Source organism: Drosophila obscura, unplaced genomic scaffold (genome assembly GCF_018151105.1).
Source record: "Drosophila obscura isolate BZ-5 IFL unplaced genomic scaffold, ASM1815110v1 contig_4, whole genome shotgun sequence".
In the NCBI taxonomy this organism is placed as follows: domain Eukaryota; kingdom Metazoa; phylum Arthropoda; class Insecta; order Diptera; family Drosophilidae; genus Drosophila; species Drosophila obscura.
Window position 1 is genome coordinate 5,817,865 of NW_024542828.1, and position 13,021 is coordinate 5,830,885.

At 40.0% G+C, this 13,021-nt stretch overlaps 2 protein-coding genes and 1 long non-coding RNA gene across 3 annotated transcripts in view; all 3 read left to right on the forward strand.

Annotated features, from left to right (window-relative positions):
* LOC111065757 (heparan-sulfate 6-O-sulfotransferase 2) overlaps positions 1-13,021 on the forward strand; it is a 104,576-nt gene that overhangs the window by 9,291 nt on the left and 82,264 nt on the right. The window lies entirely within an intron of this gene.
* The window catches only part of LOC111065764, a 38,893-nt gene that overhangs the window by 2,160 nt on the left and 23,712 nt on the right, over positions 1-13,021 (forward strand). The window lies entirely within an intron of this gene.
* On the forward strand, positions 8,022-11,597 carry LOC121404789. The gene is made up of 2 exons (XM_041595153.1): positions 8,022-8,387; positions 10,956-11,597. The coding sequence occupies exons 1-2, from the start codon at positions 8,067-8,069 to the stop codon at positions 11,097-11,099; spliced, it is 465 nt and encodes a 154-aa protein (XP_041451087.1). The 5' UTR covers positions 8,022-8,066; the 3' UTR covers positions 11,100-11,597.

Genomic DNA, 13,021 nt, shown 5'->3' on the forward strand with positions numbered 1-13,021 from the left:
TCTTTGTTATTTTGATTTTAAAGTATTTTTATGGAAAGTTTTTCTGTTTAAAAAAAAATGTGTTTATTAAGAGATTTAAAAATCCACATAAATTGCTTTAAACTTTAAAATATTTTCAATTATACATACATACATGTATGTATTCCTATAACTTTTTCCATATTTTAGTAAAATATAAAATAAAAAAAAAATGTTGCCATTCAGTTATGGCACGAGTAGAAACCATTTTGTAAAACTTTATTAGCCTCCAATAAACCATTAAAACTATAGAACTTTTAACATTTTTACTGTTAAGCTAAACTTCTGGACTAACAAAAATATTCGTACGTACATACGAATTCCGATGGCAACAAAAACTAAAAGAGAGAGACAGAGAGACAGAGAGCAAAACGAGAGAAAAAGAAAACGAGCAAATTTGTGTAATAAGCATCCAATTAAAACTTTTTCACACAATGCAACTCCAAACCCAAAAGCAACAAAAAGTCAACGGACGAACAATGAATGCAGCGTGTCTAACAGGGGAGTGGGAAAGAGACAGACATATACAATGGCTCGCTAGCGGGGGGAGTTGGTGAGTGGGGGAGAGAGAGAGAGCGCTGCCCTCGACTGTCGCCTATTTAACGAGCTGCAAAAATGTGAGCCGCTTGCATGGAAGGGGGCTGGGGAAGGAGGGCAAGGCTGGGCAGGCAGGCAGGCAGAACCGTTAGTATTTATTATTCTATAAAGGGATGAGGGAGAGGGAGTGAGTGTGAGGTAGGGGTAGGGGCTGATGAGCGAGCGGTGGGGCATAAAGGATTTCCGCTTCGTTGACTGAAATATGAGCAGATTTTTGACAATGTTATACTTTGCTGTAAGTACAGGCAGCGGCAAACAGACATGCAGAAAGCAAAGTGAGAGAGGAGAATGCGACTAGACGGATACCCATTATGCCAGCAAAACACTCAAAGAAGGGTGCCTATTCTTTATAGAAGATGTTGCTTAAACCTGTAACATTCACACACAATAAACCCTTTGTAAACATCTTAGATTACAGGGTATACACATAAACAGCTGTAACAACAATTCATTAATTCTGCGAATAGGGCTTTATATTTCTTTCTAGACACTAAACTCAATCATCATCATCATCAGCAGCAGAAGCAGCAGCATCATCACGATAATGACAATGATGACAGTGATAATTACAATCATCATTGCTATTGCTATTGTCTTCCCGCCGCCCCCCTCAACCGCCCTCGCTCTATATATAGATCAAGTTGTGTGACAATGTGAGAGGCGTGTTCGGGTTTCGCAATTGCAAAATGTTTCGGTTTATGGTTTCAGTTCCTGCGCTTCTGCGCCACTCGTTTCATTCTTAAACTTCTTTTCGTTTCGTTATTCTCCCTCCGCCCCCCCACTCACTCTCTCGCGCTCTTTTTCTATGTGGGGGGAGCTGTGATAAAAATAAATAATCAGAGAAGAGGCGACACGATGGAGAACTGACAGAAGCAGAAACTGAAAGATGAAGAAGTTATTTTTTTATTTTTTTTGCACACTCTAAATGATATTATTTCTTGTTGTTGTTTCGTCTCGTTTTTTTGGTGGATTTCGACACACACACACACACACACACTGGCAAACAATACATCACTTGAACATTGTTTTGCACTTGTCTTACCCCCTCCTCCCACAAAACCATCACATCACTGACATATTTTCCAGTTTGCTCACGTATTAATTGCTCAAGTGGAAGCGACAAGCAAAGCGGATAAAAAAAACAACCACCCCACCCCCCCGCACTATTGACCGAAACATGTTTCTGATGTTTGCCAGCACTTGAACTAAAGAAATACTTAAACATATCAAACATACACATACATATGTACATATGTACATTAGGCTGGGCCAAAATTTGACCAAAAAATTTTTTTTTTTTTCAAAGGGACACCTCCCAATTCTGTTCTTTGTTATTTAATAAAATTATAAAATTTTTTCAAATTTTTATTTTAATGTTTGGGGGTTGCTACCACGAAAAGAAAATACAAAATTTTTGGTTAAATATACATTACAAAAAATTGATTTCGTCGGTTTTTTCAAATAATATTGAAACTTAGAAACTAGTTCATATTGCTAATAAGGTGTTTTTATTTTATTTTTATAGTTACTGTTAAAAAATTAATAATTGGTGAAAATCAGGAAGTTCAGCTGAGGTTGATATATTTAGTTAACTATTTCGCAAAAGCTTTTGCAGGTTTATTACTGCCAATAATGAAGATATGAATGGTATTAATATATGTATATGCAATAGATTTTTTAATTTTCTTGATTACAATTTTTTGTAAAATTCGGTAGCAACCTCTAAAAAATAAAAAATAAACATAAAATAATATCATGTAAATTACTATTAAATCCAAGGTAACAAAATTAGGGAGTGTCCCGTTTCAATTTGGAAAAAAAAATTGTTTGGCCCAGTCTAATGTACATGTACATATAGGATATATGTACATACATATGTCTGCAATATGGGGGGATATCCTTCTTAATGGTCATTCTTTTCTCTTTTGATTTATGAAGGGTTTTGCTGTCTTTGATTAATTAGCAGCTCCTTAGGAGAGAGAGACAGAGAGGGCAAGCAGACAGAAAGAGAGAGAGAGTGGGGGCATGGCATGGCAAATCGGGTTAAATTAATGACACCCTGGTATCTGAAGTGTTAAAGTAATTTAATTAGTTGAGGTGTCCAGTGGGAAGGGAACGGAAGAAAGTTGATGAAACTTCACTTAAATTAAGGGTTTGCTTTGAGGGGGAGCGGAAGTGGAGATTCAAGTTTTGTGTGTTTGTCATGGAGTAGTTTTTGGGAAATAGTTTTTTGATTAAATGGCGTGCCGAAAGGTTTGTCGTTGGTGGAGATGGTTGCCTAAGCGAATGAATTGTTGAGCCATATAAACCAGAAAGATATCCTCTTAACAGAGATGATTCAAGGGAGTAATTGAGTATAAATTTATCGAGCATTAAAAGGAAAAATTATACAAACATTTATAATCATGCCACATGCTGCCCAATCATTTGCCAGCCTTCTTTCTGGCAACTTCTTCACATAATTCCACTTATTTCGCTTGAATTTTTAATCATCTTTATTTTCTTTGAATATCCCAGCTGTTATCCTCTTTTGGGCGTCCTTCTATTCGCACAAAATTCTATTTTCAGACTGATAAATCAGATTAGCTTTTTCCCCCCTTCCATCAAACGGAGACCTCCCATACGGAGGATTTCTTTCAATGAGCTTTCAGCACCCATCCCCCAACTTTTCCTTTCTCTCTCACATTTCGAGTGTATGCTTTGTGTGTGTGTGTGTGTGTGTGTGTGTGCTGAGGATGGGATTCCTCTTGCAATTTCCATCAATGCAGACATCTGAGACATGAACTGCATATCAAACACGCACAGAAAGAAGTCTATCTGTATATTTCTGGGTGTGTACTTGTACATATATTTAAATCCAAGGCACTTCATGAATGCCGATTGCAATATACCCGGAGTCTACTGCGAGTCCGAGTCTCGAGTCCACTGAAAAATGCTTCACGGAAGTCGTAAATCGTCTCGAAGAGATCGAAGCTGACCAAAAGAAGTGAAGTACTCATGAAGGGGGTGGGGGGAAGAGGGAGTGCTGCCACTGCTGCCACTGCTGCTTCTGTTTGGTGCAAATGTCAATAGTGTGAAGTGAGTGCTATTTATATGGAAATATCAAACGATTCCCCAGATAGATATGTGCGCGTATATTGCCTTTGTATTTATAGAACCGAAAGCATTAAGGGGGCCTCGGCCCATAGAAATGAAAGTGAATCTTGTATCTGTTTATGGTTCAATAGCTTTTGCCACTCATCTCTCTCTCTCTCTCTCTTGACTTTCATCTTGACCGCCATGAGCAATCAACAGCTGTCAGTCTGACAAACAATTCATCATGGAAAAAATGTGCAGCCAACTATGGCAGCGACCCATTAGAGTGGGGCGGCATCTGCATCTCCACTTAAGACAGCTAACAAAATACCACACATTCGTAAGATACTCGCATGTACATGGAGAGAGTGCGAGGAGTGGGGTCTAGGGTGTGGAGAAACTGTTACAAAAATGTGTTTGCATATTTAGCATAAGACTGCTCCGCTCCTCAAGTGGCTGATAACAATATGGAAAACAAGGGCACTACAAAATAAGAGAGAGAGAAAAATGACTGAGAGAGACAGACAGAGATTCGATTCGATACAAAATGAAATTCCAAATGCACAAAATTGAATTTCTACTCCATCCGTATTGCTACTGCTTCTACTGCTCCTGTTCCTGTTCCTATTTCTCTTTTCTTTTGTCATTTCTACTTTTAAGATTTGTTTATGTTAAAGTAATACCCCAGACTTGTTTGTGATTACGTTGAACATATGTTGACAAAAATCCAGTGAGTGAAAGAGGGAGAGGGAATGATATGTAGAGTGGCGAGCTGCAGAGAGGCAACTGGAGTGGAATGGCAAGCAGTCCATTGGAGAGGAAAGGAAAAATCCCCCGAACATGGACCAACAGCAAAATGCAATTGAGACCAAACGGAAGCATGCCACCAGCTTCTGGTCTCTGTTATTCTTTCTCTGTCTCCTTGTCTCCCTTCTCCCTCTCCCTCTCACTATTTTTATACCCGTACTCAAAAAAGAGTTAAGGGGTATATTAGATATGAGGTAAAAGTGGATGTGTGTAACGCAGAGAAGGAAACGTTTTCGACCCCATAAAGTATATATATTCTTGATCAGCATCAATAGCCGAGTCGATATAGCCATGTCTGTCCGTCTGTCTGTCTGTCTGTCTTGTTGAGCGCCTAGATCTCAGAGACTATAAGAGCTGAGGCAACCAAATTTGGTTTCCAGACTCATGTGATATCACACTGCTACAAGTGTATTTCAAAATTTCTCCCCGCTCCCTTCCGCCCCCACAAAGAACGAAAATCTGTGGCAGGCACAATTTTAAAGATACGATAAAACTAAAAGCGCAGTATCGTAGAGAATGCCCATATCTACCAGATTGCCGAATCTGAATCAGATCGGATCCTAATTATAGCCAGAATGAAGAAATTAATTTTCAGTTGCTTCCCCTGCCCCCTCCTGCTAACGACCACACAACTCATTTTTCTTTTCGCTCGCACACTCTGCCGCGTTCAGTGCGCGAGCAACCCCTAGCGGAGGAGATGTAGAATCTAAATGGTACATGTAGAATATACATGTTAGATGTAGAATATGCATAGTATATGTAGATTTAGATAACAGATGTAGCAAAAAAATTTAAAATGTCAAATTTTTTTTTTGTAATTCTAAAATTCTAACAAATCATATGCTCAAAAATGTATATACTGACTGAGTACGGGTATAAGTAGAGTCGCGTCCCCAGAAGCGACTCGCACGTTCCTTTTCGTTTTTCTTTGCTTTCTGCTTTGATTCAAGCAACTGTAGCATGCATATATACAGAGTCATATACATAGTTATGCATATGGGACATATCGTTTATGGTTAGTATAAGGTACTCTGTAAGTTCTGCTTGTGGTTGTGCTCTCTTTTTGCAGATACGAGTATTTCTGTGGATTTGTGGATCTTTGTCAGAGAACATTGATGTTTTGTTAGGGGGTACATGTGTGCCTGTTAGCACAGGCTAAATATGCATTTTGTGGTTCTTCTTTTGGTCGATTTCTGCTAAGAACAATAGTAGTTAATTGTGCTTCAGAGGATTCCACATGTTCCTGGTATTCATGAGGTACCTGCACAGAAGTGTGGGTCCTACAGAAAGGGTGCTGGAGACGCCTGCTCTTTCGGGCAGAAACTGCAGCTGTTATTCTATAATTTATGCAGGCTTTAGATGATTTTTGAACACAAATGATCATCCTGATGAATGTTTTTATTCACCCTGAGACGATTTCGAATTCATTTCCAAAATTCATAAGTTTTAGAGGTGTATCCGTATACTCACCGTATACTCATTCCAAAGACTTCTTAGCAAGCGATTTAATATTCAGAGTTAATTTTTTAACTAAATGTGAGACATTCATTGTCATAGTTACATAGTTTCTTCCATATTTTAAGATGCAGTGTAGATTTTTAATAAAAAAAATTATTATCATGAACATATTGAGACATAATATAATAATAATAATAATAATAAGTAATAACTTTGTATACCTTTCCATTATTTCTTGTCAGAATCTTTATAGAATTTATAGGGATTCCTTTATTAATTTTCTGCTGACTAAATGATAATCACTTCCTTTGTTTCTTTCGTATCATACAGCCACAAAACCATGTTCAGATCTGTTTGTGGGTGAACTTTTTCTTTCATACAATAATACATTTTTGTTATCACGCAATCGGACCCTTGAAGGCCAAACAGAATGCTGCGATGGTTGTGGGCAGATTATTAGCTATAAATACTTAAAATATCACAAAGAGTCAAAGCAATTAATGAGCTCTTTTTCCATCGATTCTCTTCGAGTGCTTCAACGAACTCGTCGATAAAATTGTGTAAAATCATTATAAACTATGCAAAAACACTCAATTGGGGGCAAAAAAACAAATGGTTTTTCTACTTGGTAATTACTTGGATCCATTCCAGAAGCCCCCTTCCTGCGCTGACCTGCGCTGACCATCGCCTGCCAAGTACTTTTTTGCTGTACTCTGGTGTGGCACTTACGAGTCGCTGCGCCTGCCGCTGCAGCTGCAGCTGCACTTCAACACTTCCCTACCCACCACAGGGGCATGCAAATAATAAAGAAACCGAAGAAATGCTCGATGCAGGAACGAGGGAAAAACAAACAAACATAAAGAACAATTACAGAGAAGCTTATCGGCCAATTAAAGGCAAAGCCGCGCGCTCGCTCCACGGTAGCCGCTGCCGCCAATGGGCAATGGAAAATGCAAATGCAAAAATGCTGGAAATGCAAACAATTTTACCTCATTTTGCGGATCAAAATTGCCAAAGTTCTACCTCATTTTGGTACAACAAATTGCACAGCTGCCGCAGTTCTGTTCATAGCATTTTTCAGTACATTCTTCTGTGCTTATGTGCCTCAGAGTTCTGTTCTAATTGTTGCACAAAATGCATTGGGGCATGCAGCAGCAGCAGCGTCATCACAGGCAATAATTGTTGCAGTTTTTTTTCTGTATGCAATTTAACGCACAATCTTTCAATTGTTCGGCGACAATTTGCTGCCTTGTGGCATAATTTATGCAACATTTGTGGATCCAAAGAGAGAGAGAGAGAGAGAGCAAGAGAGGAACCCAGCCCGGAGATGTGAAGTCTGACAGGCCTGCTGACAATTTGAATTAAGTGTAGTTAATGTTGACAAACGTCCCATCCATCCAGCCATGGGAGAACAATGTTTCCCAGAGTTCATTGGGGACACAACACAACACCCCCTACTACCCACCCTTATGGCAGCCTCCCCCACCCCATCCCCTCTAAGCGTATAACATGGGGCGGGGATCCGCATTCTGTGTGGAGTGGCGGCATTAGGCCGTCAAACATGATTGATGGGATTGTGGCCTGGCATGGACTGCGGCGAGCACGAGATTAAGATAATCGACATTTGTATGATATAATTTCCACATGTTGGAATCCATCCGCACATTTGTGGCAGCAGATCTGTGTGATCTGCGGGTTAAGTGGCTATGGAGAAATATTAATAAAGTCAGTAAAAGAGTGCGGCGGAAATGGTTGAACTAACTAGATCTAGCGGATGGAACCTGTAAGTTTTTGGGAAAATGTTTTTGGAAAATCAACTAAAAGATTTATTGATTCTGTGACGAGTTGATTCTCAAATTTAAGTTCCACCGGCAGCACTGAGATTTTTTTAGTGTAAAAATATATATATATAATGATGGAAACGGTGTGTATGCATTCAGCATTTAATTTCAGGGTTCAACACCTTTTTAAATGCTTCAATTACTTCCATTTCATTTCCGATTTACTTCAACTTAATTAAGTTAGAAAAAAAGCATAAACTTTAGCCATATTTCCACATTTTAAAACATTCAAGAAAAAGCAAAACGATAAGCAGGAAGCAGGAATACACCATGAAGGCCCCAATGCTGTGCATGATAATGATCCTCATTTTATTGGAAGGATTTGCACGACGTAAGCACAAGCAGCAAAGAACGGGCGAAATCAGCGCCATAATCTGTGGCGAGAATGAGTCTTATGGCTGTAAGGTGTGCTTTGAGCCATCTTGCAATCAACTGCTCTACGATCACGAACCATGTCCACCGGGTTGTGTTAAGACCTGCAACTGTAATATTGGTTTTGTACGCAGGAAGGACAAGTGCGTGCTCAAGGAGCAATGCTGTGTGGGCGATATATGTAAGACGAAGAAAGAGCTGGCCGTGAGAGAGGCCCAGGAGCAAGGTGTTACCCCCGATCCAAAACGCTGGGCTCGGCCAGAATTTGAGATGGAATTGGAACATATGGAAAATATTGTGAACGCTGTACCGGAGGATAAAGGAACAACCAGTAACCTTTTTGATAAGGTCGCAGGTATTGGGTAGCGATTGGGCTAAGCCAGAAAATGAGACGGATGTTGAAGTTAAAGCAAATCCACCTGAATAAATAGTAATCGATATGTCCTTCCAGACTCGACATCTATTTCGAATTGTTTCCTACGTATGTATGTCCGAGGCATACATAATTTTACCCAAAAAAAAAAACCCCCTCTGTCTACATTTTACCTTTTCTTGAACATAAAACTTATTTTCAACGACTGAAACACTAAACGCAATTTTCTGGCACAGTAACAGGGGTGAGAGAAGAGTACTCTATAGAGGAATGAATGGATGGTAGGGATGGAGGTATGCTGTGTGTGTTTGTAATCCCAAATGAGGCGCTTTATGGGAACACAAGGCAGTATAGAAATGGCTTCAATTAGTTCCATTTCATTTCCGATTTACTTCAACTTAATTAAGTTAGAAAAAAAGCATAAACTTTAGCCATATTTCCACATTTTAAAACATTCAAGAAAAAGCAAAACGAGAAGCAGGAAGCAGGATTACACCATGAAGGCCCCAATGCTGTGCATGATAATGATCCTCATTTTATTGGAAGGATCTGCAGAACGTAAGCACAAGCAGCAAAGAACGGGCGAAGCCAGCGCCATAATCTGTGGCCAGAATGAGTTTTATGGCTGTAAGGTGTGCTTTGAGCCATCGTGCCATCAACTGCTCTACGATCACGAACCATGTCCACTGAGTTGTGTTAAGACCTGCAACTGTAATATTGGTTTCGTACGCATGAAGGACCAGTGCGTGCTCAAGGATCAATGCTGTGTGGGCAATATATGTAAGACGAAGAAAGAGCTGGCCGTGAGAGAGGCCCAGGAGCAAGGTGTTGCCCCCGATCCAAAACGCTGGGCGTCTTGGCCAGAATTTGAGATGAAATTTGAACCTATGGAAAATATTGTGAAAGTGTACCGGAGGAAAAAGGAATAATCAGAAACCTTTTTGATAAGGTCGCAGGTATTGTAGGTATCGCAGGCCAGAAAATGAGATGGATGTTGAAATTAAAGCAAATCCACCTGAATAAATATTAATCGATATGTCCTTCTAGACTCGACACCTATTTCGAATTGTTTCCTACGTATGTATGTCCGAGGCATACATAATTTTACCCAAAAAAAAAAACCCCCTCTGTCTACATTTTACCTTTTCTTGAACATAAAACTTATTTTCAACGACTGAAACACTAAACGCAATTTTCAGGCACAGTAACAGGGGTGAGAGAGAGGAATGAATGGATGGTAGGGATGGAGGTATGCTGTGTGTGTTTGTAATCCCAAATGAGGCGAAAACTCAACTTGGGGGGCAAGAAGCCGAGTCGCTTTATGGGAACACAAGGCAGAATAAAAATGGCTTCAATTAGTTCCACTTCATTTCCGATTTACTTCAACTTAATTAAGTTAGAAAAAAAGCATAAACTTTAGCCATATTTCCACATTTTAAAACATTCAAGAAAAAGCAAAACGAGAAGCAGGAAGCAGGATTACACCATGAAGGCCCCAATGCTGTGCATGATAATGATCCTCATTTTATTGGAAGGATTTGCACGACATAAACACAAGCATCAAAGAACGGACGAAATCAGCGCCATAATCTGTGACAAGAATGAGTTTTATGGCTGTAAGGTGTGCTTTGAGCCAACGTGCTATGTACTGCTCTACGATAACCATCCATGTCCACCGGGTTGTGTTAGGACCTGCAACTGTAATATTGGTTTCGTACGCCATAAAGCCAAGTGCGTGCCCAAGACGGAATGCTTGTTGGGCGATATATGTGCGACGAAGAAAGAGATTGCCGTGAGAGAGGCCCAGGAGCAAGGTGTTTCCCCGGATCCAAGACGCTGGGCGTCTCGGCCAGAATTTGAGACGACTCGGCCAGATTTTGAGACGGCTCAGCCAAAAAAAGAGACGGCTCGGCCAAAAAAAGAGACGGCTCGGCCAACAAAAGAGACGGCTCGGCCAACAAAAGAGACAACTCGGGCAACAAAAGCGACGACTCGGACAACAAAAGCGACGACTCGGACAACAAAAGCGACGACTCGGACAACAAAAGCGACGACTCGGACAACAAAAGCGACGACTCGGACAACAAAAGCGACGACTCGGACAACAAAAGCGACGACTCGGACAACAAAAGCGACGACTCGGACAACAAAAGCGACGACTCGGACAACAAAAACGACGACTCGGCCAACAAGAGCGACGACTCGGCAAACAAGATCGACGACTTTGTCAGAACTTCAAAAACTTCAGTCGGAAAATGATTGGAAACGTACTATTCCTATACCGGAGTGGCAAATCATTTTTAATAGGGTCCATGGTATTTACCCAGGCAAATACATACTTCAACATCAAAATAAGTTTGGGCGATAGCGATATATGTAAGACGAAGAAAGAGCTGGCCGTGAGAGAGGCCCAGGAGCAAGGTGTTACCCCCGATCCAAAACGCTGGGCTCGGCCAGAATTTGATATGGAATTGGAACAAATGGAAAATATTGTGAACGCTGTTGTAGCATATCTACCCTACCATTTTAATAAATCAAAGGGTATAACAATCCGTTAATACATTGTGACACTTTGTCATAATGAATACAAATATACAAATGCCCGAAGACCACTAAGAATTACATAAACATTCCAGCGCACAAGCAATACGATCCATCGCTTATATTCAAGCCGATCGCGGAGCGTTGGAATGCTGAGCATGCACTTTGCAGCTCAACCCATACACGACATATGCATGCCTTCTGCATACATATGTATATACATATATATAAACACATAGATATAAGCATTGCATGTTTTCGGGTTAGCTGGACCCAAGATCAGTAAGTAAGATTCATTCGGAATAAAGTAACAGAACGGAGCAGACGCTCCTAGGAAAAGATTAATAATAAAGTTATTAAGGAAGAACCTTACACTGTACCGGAGGATAAAGGAATAATCAGAAAGCTTTTTGATAAGGTCGCAGGTATTGCAGGTATCGCAGGCCAGAAAATGAGATGGATGTCGAAGTTAAAGCAAATCCACCTGAATAAATATTAATCGATATGTCCTTCTAGACTCGACACCTATTTCGAATTGTTTCCTACGTATGTATGTCCGAGGCATACATAATTTTACCCAAAAAAAAACCCCCTCTTTCTACATTTTACCTTTTCTTGAAAATAAAACTAATTTTCAACGACTGAAACATTAAACGCAATTTTCAGGCACAGTATCAGGGGTGAGAGAAGAGTACTCTATAGAGGAATGAATGGATGGTAGGGATGGAGGTATGCTGTGTGTGTTTGTAATCCCAAATGAGGCGAAAACTCAATTTGGGGGGCAAGAAGCCGAGTCGCTTTATGGGAACACAAGGCAGTATAAAAATGGCTTCAATTAGTTCCATTTCATTTCCGATTTACTTCAACTTAATTAAGTTAAAAAAAAAGCATAAACTTTAGCCATATTTCCACATTTTAAAACATTCAAGAAAAAGCAAAACGAGAAGCAGGAAGCAGGATTACACCATGAAGGCCCCAATGCTGTGCATGACAATGATCCTCATTTTATTGGAAGGATCTGCACGACGTAAGCACAAGCAGCAAAGAACGGGCGAAATCAGCGCAAATCAGACCTGAAATGTGTTAATAGATATTAGGGGTTCTGCTGCTGTTTCGGAGGACCGGAAATCACAACGTGACTTAAATTTAAAACTACTTATTTTTTTCTTCGAGAGAATATTAACCTTTGGTGTATTTTTCTTTTTTTGTCAAATCAAAGTTGTTAATTTTATTGAATATTTCCTACGTATGTTTGCCCAAGGCATACATAATTTTACCCAAAAAAAATATACAGAAAAGGGAACCATAGGAGGCGCCACAGTACTTGAATGCCGAATGTGCCTCTCATGAATGTCGAATGTGAATGCGACTTTTATTCAATTGAAATAAGGTGCCACCTAAATGGAGTTACACTTTAAAGAATCAAGCCTTTTTTATACCCGTACTCAAAAAAGAGTTAAGGGGTATATTAGATTTGTGTTAAAGTGGATGTGTGTAACGCAGAGAAGGAAACGTTTCCGACCCCATAAAGTATATATATTCTTGATCAGCATAAATAGCCGAGTCGATATAGCCATGTCTGTCTGTCCGTCTGTCCGTCTGACCGTCTGTCCGTCTTGTTTGACGGCTGGATCTCAGAGACTATAAAAGCTAGAGGAACCAAATTTTGTTTCCAGACTCATGTGATATCACACTGCTACAAGTGTATTTCAAAATTTCGCCCCGCTCCCTTCCGCCCCCATTAAGAACGAAAATCTGTGGCAGGCACAATTTTAAAGATACGATAAAACTAAAAACGCAGTATCGTAGAGAACGCCCATATCTACCAGATTGCCGAATCTGAATCAGATCGGATCATAATTATAGCCAGAATGAAGAGATTAATTTTCAGTTGCTTCCCCTGCCCCCTCCAGCAAACGATATCACAACTCATTTTCCT

What these genes read in the sequence shown, in the direction of transcription:
- LOC121404789 (XM_041595153.1), top strand. Translation starts at nt 8,067, where the DNA reads ATGAAGGCCCCAATGCTGTGCATGATAATGATCCTCATTTTATTGGAA. An exon ending in TGGCCGTGAGAGAGGCCCAG is followed by an intron (nt 8,388 to 10,955) that starts GAGCAAGGTGTT and finishes AGAGAGGCCCAG; the next exon opens with GAGCAAGGTGTTACCCCCGA.